General features: G+C 46.9%; 3 protein-coding genes across 3 annotated transcripts; 2 read left to right on the top strand and 1 right to left on the bottom strand.

Annotated features, from left to right (window-relative positions):
* Nucleotides 1–7,245: 7,245 nt before the first annotated feature.
* On the top strand, nt 7,246–12,957 carry LPCAT3 (lysophosphatidylcholine acyltransferase 3). Its single transcript, XM_015872639.1, has 12 exons — nt 7,246–7,405; nt 7,515–7,621; nt 8,002–8,095; nt 8,217–8,254; nt 9,217–9,395; nt 9,780–9,888; nt 10,306–10,392; nt 10,665–10,831; nt 11,444–11,591; nt 12,075–12,233; nt 12,351–12,480; nt 12,612–12,957. The coding sequence occupies exons 1-11, from the start codon at nt 7,261–7,263 to the stop codon at nt 12,465–12,467; spliced, it is 1,350 nt and encodes a 449-aa protein (XP_015728125.1). The 5' UTR covers nt 7,246–7,260; the 3' UTR covers nt 12,468–12,480; nt 12,612–12,957.
* A 182-nt stretch (nt 12,958–13,139) lies between these two features.
* EMG1 (EMG1 N1-specific pseudouridine methyltransferase) lies at nt 13,140–15,713 on the bottom strand. The gene is given in 12 exon segments (XM_032441963.1): nt 13,140–13,438; nt 13,441–13,470; nt 13,841–13,990; nt 14,133–14,191; nt 14,670–14,811; nt 15,109–15,164; nt 15,167–15,190; nt 15,193–15,214; nt 15,288–15,479; nt 15,481–15,554; nt 15,557–15,624; nt 15,706–15,713. Coding segments are annotated over 12 exon segments (909 nt in total). The 3' UTR covers nt 13,140–13,354.
* On the top strand, nt 15,714–20,692 carry PHB2 (prohibitin 2). The gene is given in 11 exon segments (XM_015872327.2): nt 15,714–15,741; nt 15,815–15,844; nt 15,847–15,895; nt 16,198–16,280; nt 16,355–16,539; nt 17,310–17,439; nt 17,902–18,005; nt 18,446–18,523; nt 19,072–19,148; nt 19,359–19,364; nt 20,139–20,692. Coding segments are annotated over 11 exon segments (804 nt in total). The 3' UTR covers nt 20,173–20,692.
* The last annotated feature ends 36 nt before the right edge of the window (nt 20,693–20,728 follow it).

Raw genomic sequence — 20,728 nt, 5'->3', positions numbered from 1 at the left:
GGGCCGTGGGACACGGGGCAGCGCTCCACAGCCCCAGGCTGCTGGAGTTCAGGGAGCACCGGATCCATATGTGACACCGGCTTTGAGCGCCGTGTGCCGTCCCGCCCAGGCGGTGGGCTCGGTATCACGGCGTGTCCGTCCCAGCTCTGGATACAACTCCTCCAACTAAGTTGTGCGCCCAGCAGCGCTGAGGACGCTGCTGCCCATCGCCCCGCTCTATCCGGACCCACAGGTCCCTCCGCCGGGCTGTCCCCCCCGGCCAGCCGCCCGGACACGGGTCTCCCCTCCGCCCGCCCTCTGCCCGCAGAGGCCCCGCTGACCGTGGGGTCCAGTACCCGGGGCCGGAAGCCCTCGGCCCCGCCGCCCTTACCCATGAGGAATGGACACGATGAGCGCAGCGCCTGCTCGGACGAGCCCAGGGCTTCGGCCGCCCGGGCCAGGCTCCAGCCGGACCCCGACACCGCCATGTTGTCCGCCGGCCCCGCCGGCCGGTTGCTCCTGGAACCCAGCGGCGGCACCGACACCGCGGCCCCCGCACCGCTCTAGTCCCTCTCGTCGCCCATTGGCTGAGCGGCTCCGGCCACGCCCGCTCGGCGCCTCCGATTGGACGGCCGTTGGCAGAGGGGCGGGGCTCCGCGCTCAGTAAGGCAAAGGTTACCCAGCGAGTGGCGGTGCCGCGAGCTGTCCCGCTTAAATCAGTGATTGGAGCGAAGCTCCCCAGGGGGCGGGGCTTCACACGAGAGAAGGGGGCGGGGCCGAGCCGGGCAGGAGGAGCTCGCCTTCCTATTGGCTGAGCCGGGACAGGAGAGAGCCGGGCAGGGAGGGGTAGGGGATGTGCCCCAGTAGGGGTTACTCGCGGGCAAGCGGCGCGTGGCGCTAAGAGCCGTTAGAGCGGAACCGGGCCGCGACCAGGGGGCGGGGGGATGTGGGGCCTCATTGAGCCGCACAGTGCGGACACAGCGCCTCTGCTAATGTGTGTTATTATGTTCATACAGATCACAGCTGTACGAGACCCCCACAAGTTCTTCACAGACTCTTGCAGGACTGACTTTCTAGGGCTGCCTCCTGCACTGAGGGACAGAAAGAGGAACCTGGGGAAATGGATTTAAGTTAAAAGAGGGAAGATTTAGTGGATGTTAGGGACAGGAAGTCTTCACTAGGATGTAGTGGTGACGGCCCTAGAAACAGGCTGGCCCAGGAAGCGGAGTCGTTGTGGGATGCCCCGTCCTTGGAGGTGTTTCAAGGCCAGGTTGACGGGGCCCTGGGCAACTGATGGTGTATGTTTGGTGGCCCTGCCAGGCAGGGGGGTTGGAACTACATGATCCTTGAGGTCCCTTCCAACCCGGGTCATTCTGTGATTCTGTAGTGTCTACAGCAGCAATGGGAATGTGCAGGAGTGGCTTGTGCTCACTACCAGGTAGGGTGAGTGAAGCCTGCTGTCTAAGTGGCTAGAAAAGCTGGCATGTTGTCCTGTGCTCCACCTGCAGTGTTGCAAAACACGTGCTTCTTATGCTTATCTGAGCACATTCAGTTAAAACTCATGGCCAAGGCAAGGCTGGAGTCAGGATGTGTCTAATGTCTGTGGGGATTTAGTGTTCAGGTGTGTTTTTACAGGCTCCCTATAGAAGTCTCTGGGGATACCTATGAAACTTTGAGTTTTATGGGGGAAAAAGGATGGTGTAATCACCCAGAAAGAAAATACAAGCTTTTTTTCTGAACCTGAAAGTGTATATTAGAGGATATGGCAGCTCTCAAGCTGCTGAACTTTATTAAAAAGAAAGAGCAAAAGTGAGTAATAGGAAACACACACAGGCCATGGAGATAGGTCAGTGTGAATTAATGAGCTCCACAGCTTTTCCCACACGTCTCTCTGAGACTTTAATTATAAGTTGATTCAATTTACTTTCCCGGCAGTAACCTAAACCAGAAAAAGCAGACGGGCTACTACTACTGGGCGAGTCAACTGAGCTATGCAAGAGACTTGTCCAACGAGAACTGATTTAGAAGTGTTGGAAGATGGATGTAGAGGCAGACACATGCTGTAGAGTGTTGCATTTGCAGAGCATGCGTTGAACAGTTCTTAGAGCTTCTCTTCTTCCTTTTGGAAGCAATGAACTAAGACATGACATTGGAGGGCACTGTTTCCTGCTTGGTGTCCTGTGGGTGAATAAAATCACTTACTAGTTTGAGATGAACAGCAGTTGATTTACCATCTTAATGATAGGAGGAGATGCCTGCTGCCATCAATAGATTAGTTGAGCAGGTTTCACTAGAGCTGTTTGATGCTCAGCTGCATAAAGTCTTAGTTAGGTTTTTAATTAAAAAGGCCTTGGGATCAGGAGCTGGGAGCCTGCACATGTCCTTCTTCCCTGTATCCCCAGATGTGCAGCTCTAGCCTCTTGTTTCAGTATACATTCCCCTGACCTTTCTCCTTACGTCAGTGTCTCTTAATTGCATTCAGGAGAAGACATAACTTCAGACAGAAAGCTTAAGGGCATGCAAAACAGCTTTGCCTTCAGTTTGGTCCTCATGCAAGTCGTGTATGCAGTCAGGCTGAGAGGATTGGCTCCAGCTTTCCTGCATAATGGATAGCTAGTAAAGCATTATATGATTGCATTAAAAGGAAGTGCCAAGCATGGCTCTAGAGCAACAGGAGAGTGAGAACAGCTTCTTAACCTGACACTGACATTAAAAGAAATGCTCTTTTCATTGCAGCTGAGCTTACAGCCCTCTTATTGTTACTGATGGCTTTAGGCCTTTGGTAAGGAAACTGTTGTTGATGAGCGCTTCATAGGATGGCATGGGGCAAAAACGAAAGGTGTTTTGAAAAGCTGGAAGTTGCGTTAGGGTAAGCCAAGTGTTGCTTTTTCTTGACTTCCTCCATTTCAGGTGTTTGCAGGGATTCAGGAAGAAAACAGTTCTTGCCTGCAGCTGGTACTGCCGAGTTATATCAGAATGAGACAATGAGGATGAAGTATGATGTTGTGTTCTAAGCGTGGATTAAAAAGTTGTTGCTCTTTTCTCCTCCAGTGATGCAGTTCAGCATCTAGAGCATGCAGTTCTACTGCAGCGACTGTCTCCAGGGTTTTCCCTGTTGTGGAGATTACCAGGAACTGACCAAAAAAAAAACCAAAAAACCAGCCTTCTGAAAAATAGGAAGGAAATAGGATTCAGAGTAAGAATATTCACTTACACCTTGTCTGAGATAAGCAAGAGATGTCATTTAAAACTGGTAACTGTCACTGTTGAGGGGGGGAAAAAAAGGTAGAGATAGGATGAAAAGATAAGGAGGAAGGAAGAGTAACCAAGAACAATAAATTGAGTATAAAGAGCTGCACGTTTCCTCGGCAAACTGGTGGAGATTGTCAAAGCGTGTTTCTAGTAGAGTTCTAGTCGCTGAAGTAAGCTGGCTCAGCCAGTGCTGCACTCGCTTTGTGGAGGAGGAAAGGAGGGAGCACCTCCAACTATGGGAAGAGAGCAGAGGTTGTCCTTTTGTCTTTGAAAGGAGGCTGGCTTCTTTCCTGCTGTCACTGTTCAGCCAGGAACCAGGAGGCCTTGACACTGTCTGTTTAAGTCTTTTGGTTGGCCTTACTTCTTATGTGGCTAGCTGTAAAGTAGAGCATGATCCCCAAGAATTGATTGTGTTAATCTGGCCACACTGTCTTGCAAAGCTACCTGGCACTGCCTCAGGTGGAGGTGGGGGCAACGTGCTGTTGACAGCCCTGAGCCAGAACTGACCTACTGATCTATCCAGACCTGCCAGGAACACGCCTGGGAAGTGTTCCCTGTTTTATAGACATAGCAGTGACATGCGGGAGTTACTCTTTTCCTATACATCCCAGAAATCATCTGCTTTGAGTGTTCTTTCCTCATCTTCCACCTCACACTGATGGCTTGCAGGCATTTCTTCGGATTTTCCTCAGCCTGGCTATAAGGACAGATCACCTGTTGGAGTGTATTTTCAGCTCGGTTTCATCTGAAAGGAATGCTGCTCGCGTGCTTTGAGGTGGTTCCGCTGTGCAAACTGAAACACTGTTAAGTGGACGTCAAAAGTGCACTCCCGTATTGAATTCAAATTCTCACATATGTGCACCGGTTCTTAAAGTTGTGGAGCTCCTGTGCTATCATAGGCGGAACAAGAGAACACCTTTGAGGTCAAAATACTAGGTAGGGCTTACATTACATCCAACCTATCTAAATATGACAGCAAGTTTTCCAGATGGCAACTTGGAAGTTTAAAAGTTTAAAGAATTTACCACACGAGATATATGGCAAAGTTCCGGATTAGTTACTAATTCCAGTAACTGCTTTCCTGTGTCTCCTGTGCTAATTCATACTCTTTCAAGGACTCCGTGGCGGGGTGGGAGTGCTGCCACTGTTATCAGTAAGAACAACTAATTACTTAATAGATGGGAGTGTTCTGTGGTGGACAGGCCGCAGCGTAACTTCCACTGATAGTCAGTATCTACTGCCACGTGGGGGTTAAAGTTTATATCTGCAGTGTGGAATTGGCCCAATTGTAAAACTGAGAAAATGATCTGTGTGCAGAAAAGCTGTAAGGAAACTGCCCACAGGAACAGCAACTTGTTCTGGTTATCAGAAGAATGTGGGCTGACGCTGCGACTTTTGACTGGGAGTAGCACCTATGTAACACATGAGTGGGCCTTAAATGTCTAGCTTTCCTAAAACAGATATTAGTAGCCTTCCATTTGCGAGGACTTAAGTATTTTAGCTTTTAATATGAGCCAACAGTAATACTTCCTAGGTTTTTTTTTAACCACTTTTGGCTTTACAAAGCTGTGGGCAGTTGTTAATAGGTTTATTAAACTTGAATAGTATCTGTTTCACAGGAAAATTGAAATGAGAAGAAAAGACCATCTGTCTCTGTGTTTCTGAGCTCGAGGCTGATAGGCAATGCCTTGTTTTTTAATCATGTGAGTTATTTGAATTACTCTTGTATCCCCAGAGAGCCCGTGTGCTGAACTCTCTCTGACAATTACTTCTTTCCTCCTCTGCTGGCATTCAGGAGTGGTAGAAGAAGATGCTGCTGACTTGGGCCAAAGGGCAAATGCTGTGGTGGATGCGATAGGGTTGGAAGAGCTGGACTAAAATAGAGCAGGAAGGGAAAGGAGGGTTTGAGTAAGGCATTTTGTATGGGAATTAGGAGCTGTTCTTGCAAAAGGGAGAGCAAGGCTGAATGAGCATCCAGGAGCAAGGTTGCCAGGGTCTGTGGGCAAAGTGTTGTGGAATGTGGACACTGGACAATCATTCAGAATGAGAAAGAGTCTGCAAAGTGGAAACTGGCGCGCGACACAAAATGAGGAAGGAACAGTAACAAGGAGGAAGGGCAGAATGAGAGATGGTGAGAAGCTGTGTGGAAATGGGGGGAAAGCAGTTGAATTTCTAGAAGAAAAAGTACACAACTGGGCTCAGTGGTGCACGTGGCATTCCAGGATCCACAAGGCAGCCCAAGTCCTGACTCTGTAATTCCTTCACAAGGGATGTGGGGGAGAAGGGAAGGACCAAAAAATGCCTCCAGTCATCTCAGTCATTAGCACTGACTGCAGCACGTGTACTTGACATAACAGTACAGTTTGTCATTTCCTTTCACTGTGTTTAGATTTGGCTTTACTTCTTGGAAAGGTTCCATCCATCAAATGCTGCTCAGTAGAATGTGCATTTCATTACCCTATTATTGCAGCATATAAAACATGACTACTTACTGCTACCTTTGCTCTGTTAGTTCAGGTAGCAGACATCTACCCACAGCTACAGGCTTCAGCTGGGCTTATAAGTAGTGTGGGCACCAGTATTGTGGATATTTGTCTGGATTTTTTGTTGGGATTGATTTGTTTGCTTTAATTTTAATCAAGATAACAGAACACAAATTTGTAAAGTACAGCATTCGTATGAATTTCTGACATTTCATAGCCAGATTTAAGGCTGCTTCTACTATCCCAATTCAACTTGCTTACGCATATGCCTTTAGAAACACCGTTAGCGTGAACAGACTTAAGATACTTGTAAAAGGAACAAAACTTACTATGTCAATATGTATTAAAACATTTATTGTCTCATTTATTGTGGCTGTGTTTATTGTATGTTTCATGACCCTCACCTGAACCCTTAAGACAACAATTTAATTTACTCTTGGGATTTTATATGGCCCATCTCACCATACTGCCAGAGTGATTCACAAATATTGACTCCTCACCAGAGCCACGGATAATAATCTAGAGTCATTCCTAAACTGGGACATGTTCTAAAATATAGAAAAAGCAAGGGAAAAAAAACCTCCTTCCACTTTTCTTAGCTACTCAATAGGAAATGCTTTAAGTACTGGATGGCCACAGTGATATCTTCCTGGAGCCTTCTCTTCCCCAGGCTGAGAAAGCCCAGCTGCCTCAGCCTATCTCCATAGGAGAGGTGCTCCAGCTCTGATATATCTTCATTTCCCTCCTCTGGACCCATTCCAAAAGCTCCATGTTTTTCTTGTGCCCCACACCTGGACACAGCACTCCAGATGTATATATTGGGGGCAAAGTAGAAGACAGTCATCTCCCTCCTCCTGCTGGCCTCCCCTCTTTGATGAAGCCCAGAATACTGTTAGCCTTTTGGGCTGTGAGTTTAGGCTGCTGGCTCATATTGTTTTTTATCTACCAGGACCCTTATGTACTTCTTGGCAGGGCTGCTCTCAAGGAGTTCATCTCCCAGCCTATACACGTATCTAGAATTTCCCTGATCTAAGTGCAGTACCTTGTTGAATCTCATTAGGTTAATATGGGCCCACCTTTTGAGCTTATTTAGGTCCCTTTGGGTGGTATCCCTTCCTTCTGTCGTATCAACTCTACCACTCAGCTTAGTGTCTCTGCAAGCTTGCTGAAGGTGCACTGAATCCCGCCGTCTGTGTCCATGATAAAGAGTACCAGTCTCAAGACAAACCCCTGAGGGACACCACTTGTCACCAGCCTCCACCTGGACATAGAACCACTGACCGTAAGGTTACTCAGCATCATGTAAGAGGTCACTGAGGGGGAGCAGGGACTGAATTTCAAGTGTACTTCAGCACTATCCCTCCTCTTGTAATGTGTAATGCCAGAAACTCCACTAAGCCACCTATCATCCATCCCCCTAGGTGGAAATACAGTATCAGAAATGGCCTGTACTGGTGATGCACCTACATCAAGTGCGTGTTTCTAATAACATGTTCAACAAAGCTATATTCTGGGCCATCACAAATGCTGCTGCTTGCTTACACTAATGTACAACTCTTCCATCTTTTTCCCCCTCTATTCAGGATATCCTTTTGCCTTGTTCCAGCGCTATTTCCTCTTCCAGAAGGAGACCTACCTCATTCATCTCTACAATGTGTTCACAGGACTCTCAATTGCTTACTTCAATTTTGGTAAGATGAGCTTTGGAAAAGAGAGCTATTAAGCCTAGAGCTTGCTGCAGTTTGGGAGGACCTGTAATGGGAAAAATCTCATTTTTTCTTCATCTCTCTCTCTCCGCAGGGATGCAGTTCTTTCATTCACTGCTATGTGTCCTAATCCAGTTTCTCATCCTGAGACTTATGGGTCGCACAGTCACTGCCGTCCTCACCACGTTTGTCTTTCAGATGGTAAAATTCCCTTTCTTACTGCATCATAGACTCATAGAATGGCCTGGGTTGAAAAGGACCACAATGATCATCCAGTTTCAACCCCCCTGCTATGTGCAGGGTTGCCAACCACCAGACCAGGCTGCCCAGAGCCACATCCAGCCTGGCCTTGAATGCCTCCAGGGATGGGGCAACCACAGCCTCCTTGAGCAACCTGTTCCAGTGCATCACCACCCTCTGAGTGAAAAACTTCCTCCTAAGGAGGTTTTGTATCAGTTCATAGAAAGAGTTCTCTGTTCATTTTTGCAATTCTCAGTAGCAAATATAGTTGGAAAAGTGGAAATAGATCAAAAAGCTGCTGGAGGTTTGCTTTAAATAACCCAAATAATGGTTTCTTTCAGACGTACCTTATGGCTGGCTATTACTTCACAGCCACAGAGCACTATGACATCAAGTGGACGATGCCACACTGTGTCTTGACTCTCAAGTTGATTGGTAAGCAATGCTGTCTTGTTATCTTTTGCATTCTGTAAGCCATGCCTCAGGGAAAAGAAGGCTGCTTATTCAGCCCAGTTAGTCCATCACAGATCTTCACATGATTGTTTCTCACCTCTAGGTCTGGCCATCGATTACTATGATGGAGGAAAAGATCCGGTGAGTAAAACACAAATTCTCCTTCCTTCCTCTTGTTTGCTATTCTAGTGATCTAGAAGCCAGAAAATCATGTTCAAAGGATGTAAATTAGTAAGCTGCATTCATTGTTCAGCAAAAGCCAGAACCAAGAGGGGGGTATCCGTGAATATCTAATAACGCTGAATTCCAGAGTGGAAAAAAGATAGTTCAAAATGGAAACAGTAGCAATTACAGATGGACAAAGGTTGATTAAGCACTGAATTGTGTCAAAATATTGTTCTGCCCCCATCCAAATTCCCCACCATGTGCTATCCCCAAATCCGTTGCTTTAGATTCCCAATCTCCAATGCTCTGTGTCTTGTGCGTAGTATTCCCTTAATGCGCAAACCATCAGCGCTGGATCTCAGTTCCCATCTTCCTTTCTTTTGTTGAGTCATATCGTACCTTCTTGGATTTTTGCCATTTGTTGTGGCCCCGATATTAGAGAAGATTAAATGGTGACAGAAGTCACACAGCGCGGTGTGTGGAAAAGGACAGAACACTTTTAACAGTCTCTTAATCCTACTTCAGGCGTCTTTGTTTCTCACCTCCTGTAGGAAGGTGAGTTCCTACAGTAGGAACTGTAGGGCAGCACGGTCTGGGTACATACTGTTGCAGTCAGGGATTGGTAATGGTCAGATACAGAGCTCTTACGGCATATCTGTGCTGGCAGGGATGCATGTTAATAGATTTCTTCCTTATTTTGAGCTTTTTTGGGAATATAGACCTGTGCAACTGGTCTCAGCTATTGGATTTTGTTGCTGTTTGGATTGACCGGAGATAGAGTGAGAGGGATGAGGAGAGGAACAAACATGAAGTACAAAGTGAAAAGTTCCCTGTATGTGGAGAGCAAGAGCTTAGACCAAAAAGGAGATTCACTGAAAACATCCAGAGCTAAGTATAACAACCCTTAGGATGATGTTAATCCAATCCCTTTGGTGCAGGAGTTCCTGACCCCTGAGCAGCGTCGATTTGCTGTCCGGGGAGTTCCTACCTTGCTGGAGGTCTCAGGATTCTCCTATTTCTATGGTGCCTTCATGGTGGGGCCTCAGTTCTCCATGACAGACTATCAGAAACTGGCAAAGGGTGAGATGACTGACGTTCCAGGCCAGAGACCCAATAGGTAATGAGATCCACTTAGCTCCTTGCTTTCCTAAGATCCCAGAATGCTGAATCCTCCATGCATTCCCTGCAGCAGAGTGCATTCTTACCTGGACACTGAAATACTGTGACTAAAAGTTTTTTTATAAGAGAAGGCAGCCATTCAGAAATTGCTTATAAACTCTGCATAATTTCCTAGCATTATTCGGGGGCACAAATATTAACACTTGACTTGTTTAGTACAGACTCAGTCCTGACCTGGTATGGTCAGCACCCCAGCTTCCAAGTAGAGGCATCTGCTGCAGTGGAATGTGGTAACCCCCTATCGCTGTCTCCCCAAACTCCTCACGTCCACTTCTGTTTTTAAACAGAGCTTTTCCTTGACCTTCATGTTTTTCTTTCTCAGTTTTGTGCCTGCTCTCAAGCGCCTGAGTTTGGGTCTCTTATTTCTAGTGACCTATACCTTGTCAAGCCCATACATCTCTGATGAATACCTCATCTCAGATGATTACATGGTATGTATATATTTCACAGTTCTTATATGTGGAAAAATTCTACTTCTCTGGAGGGCACTGGATCCACAAGAGTAGACGAAAATCATTCTGTTTTTTTTAGGTTTGCCTCAATTCAAAGATAAGATAAGTCAGCAACTGGTGCTATGCCTTCCTATAACTGTACCAGCGTGAATAAAAGAGGGTATCAATTCCAGCAATGTTTAATACTAATTCCAGAGTACTTGTTTCAATAATCAAATATCACCAAAGGAAGTAAAAAAGTGTATGAAATCAAATAACCCCATAGCCTGGTAGTCCAGTTTATTTAGTGTAGCAACATATTGATTAGATTAAAATGAAAGATGGTGATGAGATCTCATCTATCCACATTATATATAGCCAGAACTCATTCATTTTTATTCTGTTTTATCTCTGCAGGAGAAGCCTTTCTGGTTCCGCTGTGGTTACATACTGGTCTGGGGCAAAATTATCCTCTACAAATATGTAACTTGCTGGCTTGTTACGGTGAGTCACAAGTATTTCTGCAAACAAGGCAAATGTACAAAGTTAGCACCTTTGAAGTTACAAAGTACTCTTTTGGACTTAGCACTAATAGGATGCAATTCAAGTGTCTAAATACCGGTGCAGATCAGTGTAGTTTGCTGTAAGTAAAGCAAGGGCTAACTGATGAAAAGGAGATTTTAACCCGTTTCCTCTATCTGCAGTGGTACCGTCTGCAGAATCAGAACTTCCCCAGCTCTGCCTTTCTCATCTTTCTTCTGTGTCTTTTTCCATAGGAAGGCGTCTGCATCCTTGTTGGTCTAGGGTACAACGGGAAAGACCAGAGTGGAAAACCTCTGTGGGATGCCTGTGCCAATATGAAGGTCTGGCTGTATGAGACAACGCCTTTTTTCACAGGGACCATTGCTTCTTTCAATATCAACACCAATGCTTGGGTGGCCCGGTGAGCAGGACAAATTTCTACATCTGTAATGTCAGTAGTACCTTTGTCAACAGAACCAAGATCATTAAGTTGAGAAGGGTGTACCTGGCAACTCCTCGTTCTGTTCTCACACTTCTTCCATTGGAAACAGCTTCCTGAGTTGGGTAGATCTTTCGATCCAATTTAAAAAGGCAGTTCTTTGTTAACAGAGGCAAGAAGTTGAAAATGGTAGAAGCTGGTGGGAGGAGGTTAGAATGGAACTCCAGTGAGCCCTCCTGCCTTCTTGGTCAAACAGTTGCAGAAGAGTTGAAACCAAGAGGTAGTCTCCAAACTACTTCAGCCTTGGTGCTTCCTATACAGACAGGTTTTGGTTCAGATCTTGCTGGACCACAACTGAATTGTAAAATATCTTCATTTCTATGAGTGTTGTCAGAAGAACCACCTATCCCCACTAGCTGGCATTTCTTTAAGATAAGGACTGAAGTGTAAGTTGCCGTGTTAAGGGGAGCTGTCTAGCTGTTTCTGTTACCACAGGGAAATGTGAAGACACAGTCCCCTGGGCCTTGCATCTCTGACATGGAGAGAGAAGGATAAACAATGAACTAGAAGCGCTTTGTTTCTTCTCTGCTCTAGCTACATCTTCAAGCGCCTGAAGTTCCTGGGTAACAAACTGCTGTCACAGGCACTGGCCCTGTTCTTCCTGGCTATTTGGCATGGACTACACTCTGGCTACCTGGTGTGCTTTCAAATGGAGTTGCTCATAGTCATCGTTGAAAGACAGGTGCGCTCTGTCAGACTTAGCAGAATAAGGTCGCCTGCATTAGCTTTTCCTCTTGAGTCTGGAAACTGCCACACTGAAGGGTTTAATAACTGCTCACTTAGAAACTGGTGTTCACACATGGTACTGTTCTGTTCAGGGGTTCAGTAGGTTCCTAGCTTCCACGCTAGTACTCCATAGGTTTCTTCCCATCAGCTTTTACGGCACAATTGGCACGAGCATAGCACAGTTGAAGTGCTTGCCAGCTGGGAAGGTTGGAAGACAAGCACATGAGCAGAAAGCTTCTGCTAAATCTCAGGTAGTGAAAGAAAAGTATTCCATAGTTAGCCTTTTCTTTTTTGATTAAAACTTCAAGAATAGGGTACGTACTTAGTTTTTTGTTGCATAGTTACCAAAGTTAATTAACAAGGATACTCTGGCTGCAGAGCCTACAGATACAACCATAAGATATCCAGCTGAGGAAAGCTTTATTTTTCTTTCCACTAGGTTATAAACCTTGTTCGGGACAGTCCTACTTTAAGCCGTTTGGCCTCCATCACTGCCTTGCAGCCTGTTTTCTATGTGCTGCAGCAGACTAACCACTGGATGTTTATGGGTTATTCTCTGGTGCCATTTTGCCTTTTCACCTGGGACAAATGGATGAAGGTATTTATTAACCTTAAACACACAGTCCACGCCACCAATCCCTTTTACCCCTGCTTGCCCTCTCATGTGGTCTTAGCTGAAGTCTGCTTGCTGACCCTTAACCCTTTCTCTTTACAGGTGTACAAGTCTATTTATTTCCTCGGCCACATGTTGTTTTTCACCTTATTACTGGTGTTGCCTTATATTCGCAAATTACTTGTGCCACGAAAAGAAAAGCTAAAAAAAGCAGAATAATAACAGCCAACAGGTAAGGTTGTACTACGTTCAGGGACACCCTGCAGGAATCCCACACTTGGACAAGGTGGTGATGTGAAACAGCAGCGCTGCAGCCCTGGAACAAGACAACTGAAACAGGACTAATAGCTTTTTCTTTTTCAGATTGTACCACCCATGCATTTGTAGGAGTTAATTTAACACTCCAGAAGCAAAGCATCACCTGCCAAGTTTGCTGTGTTGAAGTATGACTTTTTTTGCAACGTGAGGAGGGTAAAAGAGAAGCACAGGGTCAAAGACCCGAAAGGAGGGGAATGGAGTTGTCTCCTTCCGGACCCTCCAATTTCTGTATGTTGCCTTATCTCTCTGCCGCCCTCCAGTGGACACTCTCGTCTCTCTGCTGATATCAGATGATTGTAAAACACAACGCGGGCACTATATCGGAATGGAGCTACCCTCTGACTTTTCTACGTTTGTCATCCAAGATAAAGTTGCTCCTGTTCTTTTTTCATATGTGCTTTGGGCGTCGTTTCCTCCAGGTGCGTTCAGTGTGGGAGTCACGAGCTGTCACACACCACTAGAGAAACAGCTGCTGGGACAGCAAAGAACTTTGGTTCCATAACAAATGTGGATTTACTATCAAGGGTGATGTCCAAGCTGTTCATTTACCAAAAAAATAAGTACAATACACAGTCTTATGAAAAGTTACCTTTAATAGGAGGAAAAAGGGTTGGTGGGGCAGTCCATATAAAGTTGCATTGCTCCAGAAGCTACAAAGAAGAAGCTGAAGCTTTTTCCCCTTTCAGGAGCCCAAAAGCTGCACCAGGTCACAAAGAACTAAAAAAAGCTTCTCCAGAATCTAGAGTCACTGTATAGCAGTCCATTGTGACAGCAGGAGAGACAGAAGCTCATAGTACTCCCCAGGCTTCCTCAAAGGCAGTAGTAATTTTAGCACATGTGAGGGCAGCAGACAGGGGATAGTTGCTGATAGGAGGATCGTCTTTTCTGTATAGTCCACATTGACCTGGGGGGAGAAAGGACAGGCATAAATAATATCTCTGACTGCGTAGCAAGCTGCCATACTATCTTAATCCACTCTACTTCCATTCAGTTTCAAACGGCCACATCCATTGCTCTCTATATGACCATTGTTTCATTCGAGACTTAATATTGCACTTTAAATCTCTTCAGAGCAATGATGCCCTCTCTTCAATGACAGGCCCAACTATTACAAGGCTGGGCAGTTTCTTAACAGAGAAGGGGTTGGGGGGGAAGTTCCCAAAGAATAGATTAGTCTAAAAGAAAAACAAACAAACCAACCTCAAGAGGGGCACTAAAATCTACGTTCATAAAGATATTTACAGCTCCCAAGTAAAAAGGCTACATGCACTTACTGAACCGTGGGCAAAAGCTCCCACAACAATGGTTACGGGCTCTGCTTTAGGAACCAGTTCACGCAGATCTGTCACATTTGGAGCAGCAAAAGAGGTACCGATCTTCATACAGCCCACAGGTAGGTGGTCACTGACTGGATTTTTAATGACCTGTAGAGAAGAGAAATATTAATGGCAGTGTAGAGGTAAGAGGCTCTATCAAATAGACAAATCTGTGCTTAAAGCAAATACGTTACTAGCTGCAAAGAGGAATCTTTGCACCATTGCCCATAAACATTCAATGACTACTTACCTTCAACAATTTCTGAGGACCATCAGCTGCTCGAACACTGAGCTTATGCAGCAACTGAACTGACAAAACAGAAGAACATTAGTTAAGCAGGCTGTTCTCTTGCTGAAGGAAGCACGTTCTCTGCCTACCAATGAGAGCTCAACTAGGAAAGAACTTCAGAGCTCCCAGCATCCTCTAGAGGAGCTTAAAAATAAACCCAACAACAAAAAACACCCATCAGGGAGTTAATTTGCCATCAGCACATTCTCATACGGGCCAGTGACAGAATCACAGAATGAAATGACCGGGTTGGAAGGGACCTCAAGGACATGTAGTTCCAACCCCCCTGCCTGCAGGCCACCAAACAGTACACCTTTTACTAGAGTCAGGTTGCCCAGGGCCCCGTCCAACCTGGCCTTGAACACCTCCAAGGACGGGCATCCACAACCTCCCTGGGCAGCCTGTTCCAGTCCCCACTGTATTAAGGAATATGTATTTGTAGGACGTGGCTGGCAACCTGCGTCATTTTGCGGCCAGTGCAAAGCATGAATCGCTTACCCATAAGGCCACAGAATCGATCGAAAGTTCTCGGGATCCTGGTCTGAGGATTCACTTCAATTAAAACATTCTTCTGGGTATGGATGTAAAACTTGCAGAGGCCAGCTCTATTCAGAGGGCTATCCATGAGCATGAGAAGACTCTGAATGAAAAACAATACAAATGAATATGCAGGAGCGTAAAATGAAAAGGCACCAGGGAGGGATCTTGGGAAAGGCTCTATGACTGCAGAAGCAACAAGAGATAAAGAATCCAGGTGGCCCATAAGCACAACTGTTATGCTGAGAAACCAGCAATCCCATTCATACACAAACTGAATTGTACACGTTATTAAGCACAAGTATGGTGGTGAAGTTAACTCCGTTCACACATCCAAAGCCATCAGATAATGCCCCACGCGGCCCATACAAGCCCATGGTGGTCAGTACGGAGCCAGTACCTGGTGTGTGATGTCGGGCCGCACCTCCCCGGGTCCCTCCACTGCTCCGCTCCTGACAGCAGCGCCTTATGCTTGTCGCAATGAGGAGCTCGAACGTCTTCCCCACCTAAAGCCAAAAGCACGGACAGTTTGACAACAGAAACAGCGAATATCCCCGGCTCGGCTCGACCCGTCCGCACCTTCACCGTCTCCAGACTCGCCCCTTCCAGCACCACCAGGAGCCGCCGCTGCCCCCGCACACGTTTCGCTTCCAGCGGAGCATCATCATCATCCTCCTCCTCCGTTCTCTTCAAACGCGGCCGCTGGGCGCCGCCATTTTGTGTCTGAGCCTCGCGACGCAGCGTGACGCGCAGAGCGCCGCCAATGCTGGCGAGCAGCCACCCAAGATGGCGCCCTGCCTCTTCCTCCTCCTCCCCGGGATCAGTTCCGGAGCGCGGCGGAAGGCGCGGTGGCGGCGGCAGTTTCCGGTGTCCTTCCCGTGGGGCTCGCGTTGCGGCGCGGCCATGGCGCAGAGGCCTGAAGGACCTGGCGGGGCGGCTGCCGGCTGGGCCGCGGGGGCGTCGGCACCGCCCTCAAGCTGCTGCTGGGCGCCGGCGCCTTGGCATATGGAGTCCGCGAGTCCGTCTTTTATCGGTGAGTGCTCCCCGGGACCCCGCGTCCTTCCCTCGTCCCACCTGAGCGCTGACGGTGCCGTTTCTCCCCTCAGTGGAAGGCGGGCAGCGGGCCATCTTCTTCAACGCATCGGCGGCGTGCAGCAGGACACCATCCTGGCTGAGGGGCTGCACTTCAGTAGGCCTGTACCAGTTCCGCTCCCCCCATCAGGGGGAAGTTCTTCACTAGGAGAGTGGTGAGGCCGGTAACAGGCCGCTCCAGGGAGGTTGTGGATGCCCCGTCCTTGGAGGTGTTCAAGGCCAGGTTGGACGGGGCCCTGGGCAACCTGATCTAGTAAATGTGTATGTTTGGTGGCCCTGCCAGGCAGGGGGGTTGGAACTACATGATCCTTGAGGTCCCTTCCAACCCGGGTCATTCTGTGATTTTGTGATCAGTCCGGTCACCTATACGGCCTCCTTTAAACCTCCCGATGGTTCGCAGGATCCCCTGGTTCCAGTACCCCATCATCTATGACATACGGGCCCGGCCACGGAAGATTTCCTCCCCCACAGGCTCCAAAGGTAAGAGTAGACCTTAGCGGGGCCCATGAGGCGGGAAGGCTGAAGTCCAACCCCTCTCACGTCTCTCTCCTCAGACCTGCAGATGGTGAACATCTCGCTGCGTGTTCTCACCCGCCCCAATGCGGCTGAGCTGCCCAGCATGTACCAGCGCTTGGGCCTGGACTACGAGGAGCGAGTCCTGCCCTCCATCGTCAACGAGGTGCTCAAGAGCGTGGTGGCCAAATTCAACGCCTCGCAGCTCATCACACAGAGAGCCCAGGTGACCCATCCTGAGGGAGCTTCTGCTCACATTGCAAAGGACAGTTAAATTGTGCACATGGGGGAGCGTTAAAAGGGGTGGAAGATTCATATCTGCTGGCAGAAAGGGTATGAACTGTATTCTGCTCTTGGTTTGGTTCTGATGCAGATGCTGAAGCTGTACCATTGGAGGAGGACGTGGGTTTGTGATGCATAAAGAGCAGAACTGCTCCATAGCGAAATAACAGGGGAGGGAGAGCTAATGTAAATCATAGTGAGCAGACAGCACTGGAACTGTCTTTAAAATGATCATTTGGCCCTTTGGGGGTATCAGGGGAGATGCCAGAGCAAAGTTTCTCTGACTTGTTTCCATTCCATGACAGAAAAGAAGGAAAAGCAAAGAACAGAAGAATTAAGCATCCGGGTTTTATTGTAAGAGTTGATCAGTAACAGGAACATCAGGGTTGTGTCTGCAGCTGTGTGATGTGCACTGAGGAGATAATTGAATGCGTTAGATCTTGTGTGACAAGGATGAATTGGAAAAAGAGGGGATGGCAGCAAAGGTTTAGCAATTAAATTCTGAAAACGCTACATGTAGCTTTGAATATGGAGTTATTTAATGGTGACGGATTCAGAGGACAGGCGTTAAAGTCCGCGTTTCAAGCTTTGTTCTAGGTATTGTCTCTCAGGCCAGCTGTGAATGAACTGTGCTTCAGCTGTGCTTAAGTTTAGTGGTGCGCAGGAAGTGAGAAGCAGCCCGTGTGGAGTCCTCTTGCTGTACTTGTGTTTCAGGTGTCCCTGCTCATTAGGCGAGAACTCACAGAGAGAGCCAAGGATTTCAGCCTCATCCTGGACGATGTGGCCATCACAGAGCTGAGTTTCAGCCGTGAATACACAGCGGCCGTGGAGGCCAAGCAAGTGGGTGAGTTCCATTTATGCCTTGAAAGGGTGGGTTAATTAAAGAACTAATGAATGAATGAATGAAGCAAATCTGAGCTAGTGCATTTTGCATGGATACAACTTCAGGGTTACACACCCCAGCTTCCTTAGTAGTGGAGCTAACTATATTATTCCAACTACTTAGCAGAAAACTTTGGCCTATCACTAATGGAATAGGTCATGAATGGGACTGTGTTCCTTAAGCTGTGGGACTTCCCTACTACTTCCTATGGGGGTTTATACTTAGAGGTTGCAGTTGCTGTTGGTTTTATTAAACAACAGCAGCAAAAGTATACTCAAATACATTTCTTAGCTGTGGATATGGCCCTAGAGGACTGTCAGTTCTTACAGAAGCATGAGTTCCCCAGGTCTCAGCCATACAGCTCTGGCAGAGGATTCAAAACATGGGATCTGTTTCGAATGCTTTTGTCCATTGTCTCTGCAGCTCAGCAGGAGGCACAGCGTGCACAGTTCCTGGTGGAGAAGGCCAAGCAGGAGCAGAAGCAGAAGATTGTTCAGGCTGAAGGAGAAGCTACAGCTGCTAAGATGATATCCTGCTATGGGGGGGTTTTGTGGGATGTGGCTTGGGAGCTTGACAGGCCTTGGAGTTTGTTGCATGGGTTCGTGTTTAGCAGACTTGGAGGAGGCGATAGTTTCAATTAGGCCTCGGGTTTGTTTTTTTCTACTCAGTTTGTTGGAGTGAGGATTAAGTGCAGTTACTTGTCTGAGGTTACAGAGCAGGGCAGAAGACGCCACGAGCCTTTGCTCCCTGTTGTAAGATGCAATTACTGTTTGCTGTCTGGGGCAATAACATTGTACTTGATTAGGAAATGTAGGAATGGCTTTGCCTGCAGGCCCGACTTAGTGGTGTAGCAATTTTTGAGATATTTGCTGAGATGTGTTTGTACGTTTGTGTGGATTCCTTAGGAGGAATTAATTGAAGGCAGGGGGTTTCTAGTAGCATTTTTTTCCATAACTGTGCCCTGTACCTCGGTGAAGCTCTGAGCAGGAATCCGGGCTACATCAAACTACGGAAGATACGAGCAGCTCAGAACATCTCAAAAACGGTGAGTAGAGGAGCACTGAATTTCCATGTTCCTTCTGCAGTTGCGCTGTCCTCATAGCCCGGTGGCCATATGATGAATTTAAGGCGAATGTGACCTGCCCTGTCCTGATCTTTATCCCAGCTCTGATCAAATAGATCTAAAGATTTAGTTAACAGCGATCGGCAATTATATGCAAGGTTAGGAGTTTATGCCCTTTGTATGACAAGGCCAGATCCAAATCAGATCTCATCACCCTCCCTCAGCTGCAGCCACCACAAGCTTCTGGCTTGCTGCACACTGTGAAGAGGGGACAGGTAGATGTGGGATCAAAGGTCTGTCTGACAAGGCGACAGAATGATCACTGCTTTTTAGACGTCTGACGGCACTGGGATGGGATGTAAGGACATTATATAGTTTGTTTTGGAAACTATATTCATTTAGCAAAGATTTTAAGTGGATACAAGCAAGAGTGCTGTATCTAGAAGGAGAGAGAGATTATTTATTAACACTCCTTCCTTGTGTATTTCAACTTTTTTTATATGACCTCCCTAATGGCTTTTCTTTTTCAGATTGCTGCTTCACAAAACCGTGTGTATCTCACAGCAGATAACTTGGTGCTGAACCTGCAGGATGAGGGCTTTACCAGGTAAGGGTCGGGTGACTGCTGTGGGGGAATTTACCTGAGCCTTTCATGTGAAACTAGTCTTTCCTCTGAGAAGATCCTGATGCCAGAGCACGCAATCAAGTAGAGAGCACTCTTAATGCAGAAATGAATCATTTTTGTTTCAATCTAATGATTTCCTCTTTTGTTTCTCTTCCCTCTCTGCCCCCTACACATCTCCATCTCCTGACACAGAGGAAGGTAGGACGCTGCACTTTATTTTTGACCCTTTTCTTAGTGTTTGGAACAAGCACAATGTTGTGTTGGTATTTGGCCTGGGTGTTGTTTTTCTTGGGCATTTTTGGCTACCAGTTCATTCTGGTCCTACCTCAGTTCCCATTTGTGATATGAAGCATGAAGCCTTTCCTTGCAGGGGCCATACAAACATCTACATCAAGTGGGAGAGGTTCAGTAATTGGAGCTGTGTGTGTGTCTCCGAACCTTGCATAGGGAAGGCAGGAAGTAGGAGTTTCCTACTTGCACTGGACATCCTGCTGTTAAAACAGAGGGCTCAATGAAGGCAGTTAGTTAATTGTATTAAATTGTGTTGATTTGGAGTAATGGTCTCTTGAAAAGATGCTCCTGTTACGCTCCAAAAGCTTTCCAGTCCATGCTAGAAAACATCATTCCCTGCTTTCAGAGCTGGACAGAATTATATGGTTTTAGCCTCATTTGTCCAGTGTTAACTGGATAATGCAGTGACAGCTGAGTTAATGGTGTGTGGCTAAAAGCTTAGAATCAACGAAGCCAGAGCTGGTTTATTTTCTGTGCTATGTCTGATCTTTGCCCCTGTTTGGCCAGATTCTACCCCATTTGTCCCATCAGGCTTAAGGGGTTTTGAAAAAAGGACTTCAAAGGACTGGAAGTCCAGATTGTCGGAGTGTGACACCTCATGCTCCCAAGTCTGTAGTAAGGGTCTGACTCGGCTTTGCTTGTGCTTTCTGGGCTAATTACTCACTTCTGTCTCCCTTGCAGTGACAGTCTTCTACTCAAACAAGGGAAGAAATAAAAGAACTGAAGCCTTCTAGAACCGCCAGCGCTGACCAGCAGAAGATGGGAGTGAGAAGCTTGGAATTTCCTGCACACTAGCTTTGTTTGACCTCACTTTGAAATTGTTACAGCAGTAACCAGATTTGGTTTCCATGCCCCGGCTCCATTTGTAGTGTCCCATTTCTAGGATTGGGCTGTAGCACATCACAGCTGTAATCCCTTCTTCACCCCACCAGTTAAATCTGGGGAGGGACAAAGGGGACTTAGTGATAAAACTAATCTACGTGGATATAGCAATTCACCTCTGATCTTCATTAATCTTAGATATCTGTAAGGTAAAATCAGACCTGTTTTATTTTTGGCCAAGTGAGGGAGTTCTGCTGCCATCAGCACAAAACCTTTTTCTAATCAATTGGGGTCCCAATGCTGAATTCAGGAAAATACCATTCATTGGGTGCCTGTCAACTGCTGGAATCTTTGTCACTGTGTGCTCAGTGATCCTTTCAAACATTTGTAAAGATTAAAGATCTCAACATTTATGCCCTGTGTACTGCGTGTGGTGCCTAAAAAAGAGG

The sequence above is a fragment of the Coturnix japonica genome, chromosome 1 (genome assembly GCF_001577835.2).
Source record: "Coturnix japonica isolate 7356 chromosome 1, Coturnix japonica 2.1, whole genome shotgun sequence".
Classification (NCBI taxonomy): Eukaryota; Metazoa; Chordata; class Aves; order Galliformes; family Phasianidae; genus Coturnix; species Coturnix japonica.
Note: the sequence above shows the minus strand (reverse complement) of the source record. Positions and strands in the feature narration are given on the sequence as shown.

Bases quoted from the DNA above. Each gene is read 5' to 3' on its own strand.
- LPCAT3 (XM_015872639.1), top strand. From the start codon at position 7,261: ATGTACAACTCTTCCATCTTTTTCCCCCTCTATTCAGGATATCCTTTT. The intron at 8,096-8,216 runs GTAAGCAATGCT...TCTCACCTCTAG, and splicing joins CTTGACTCTCAAGTTGATTG to GTCTGGCCATCGATTACTAT. The intron at 10,393-10,664 runs GTGAGTCACAAG...CTTTTTCCATAG, and splicing joins TAACTTGCTGGCTTGTTACG to GAAGGCGTCTGCATCCTTGT.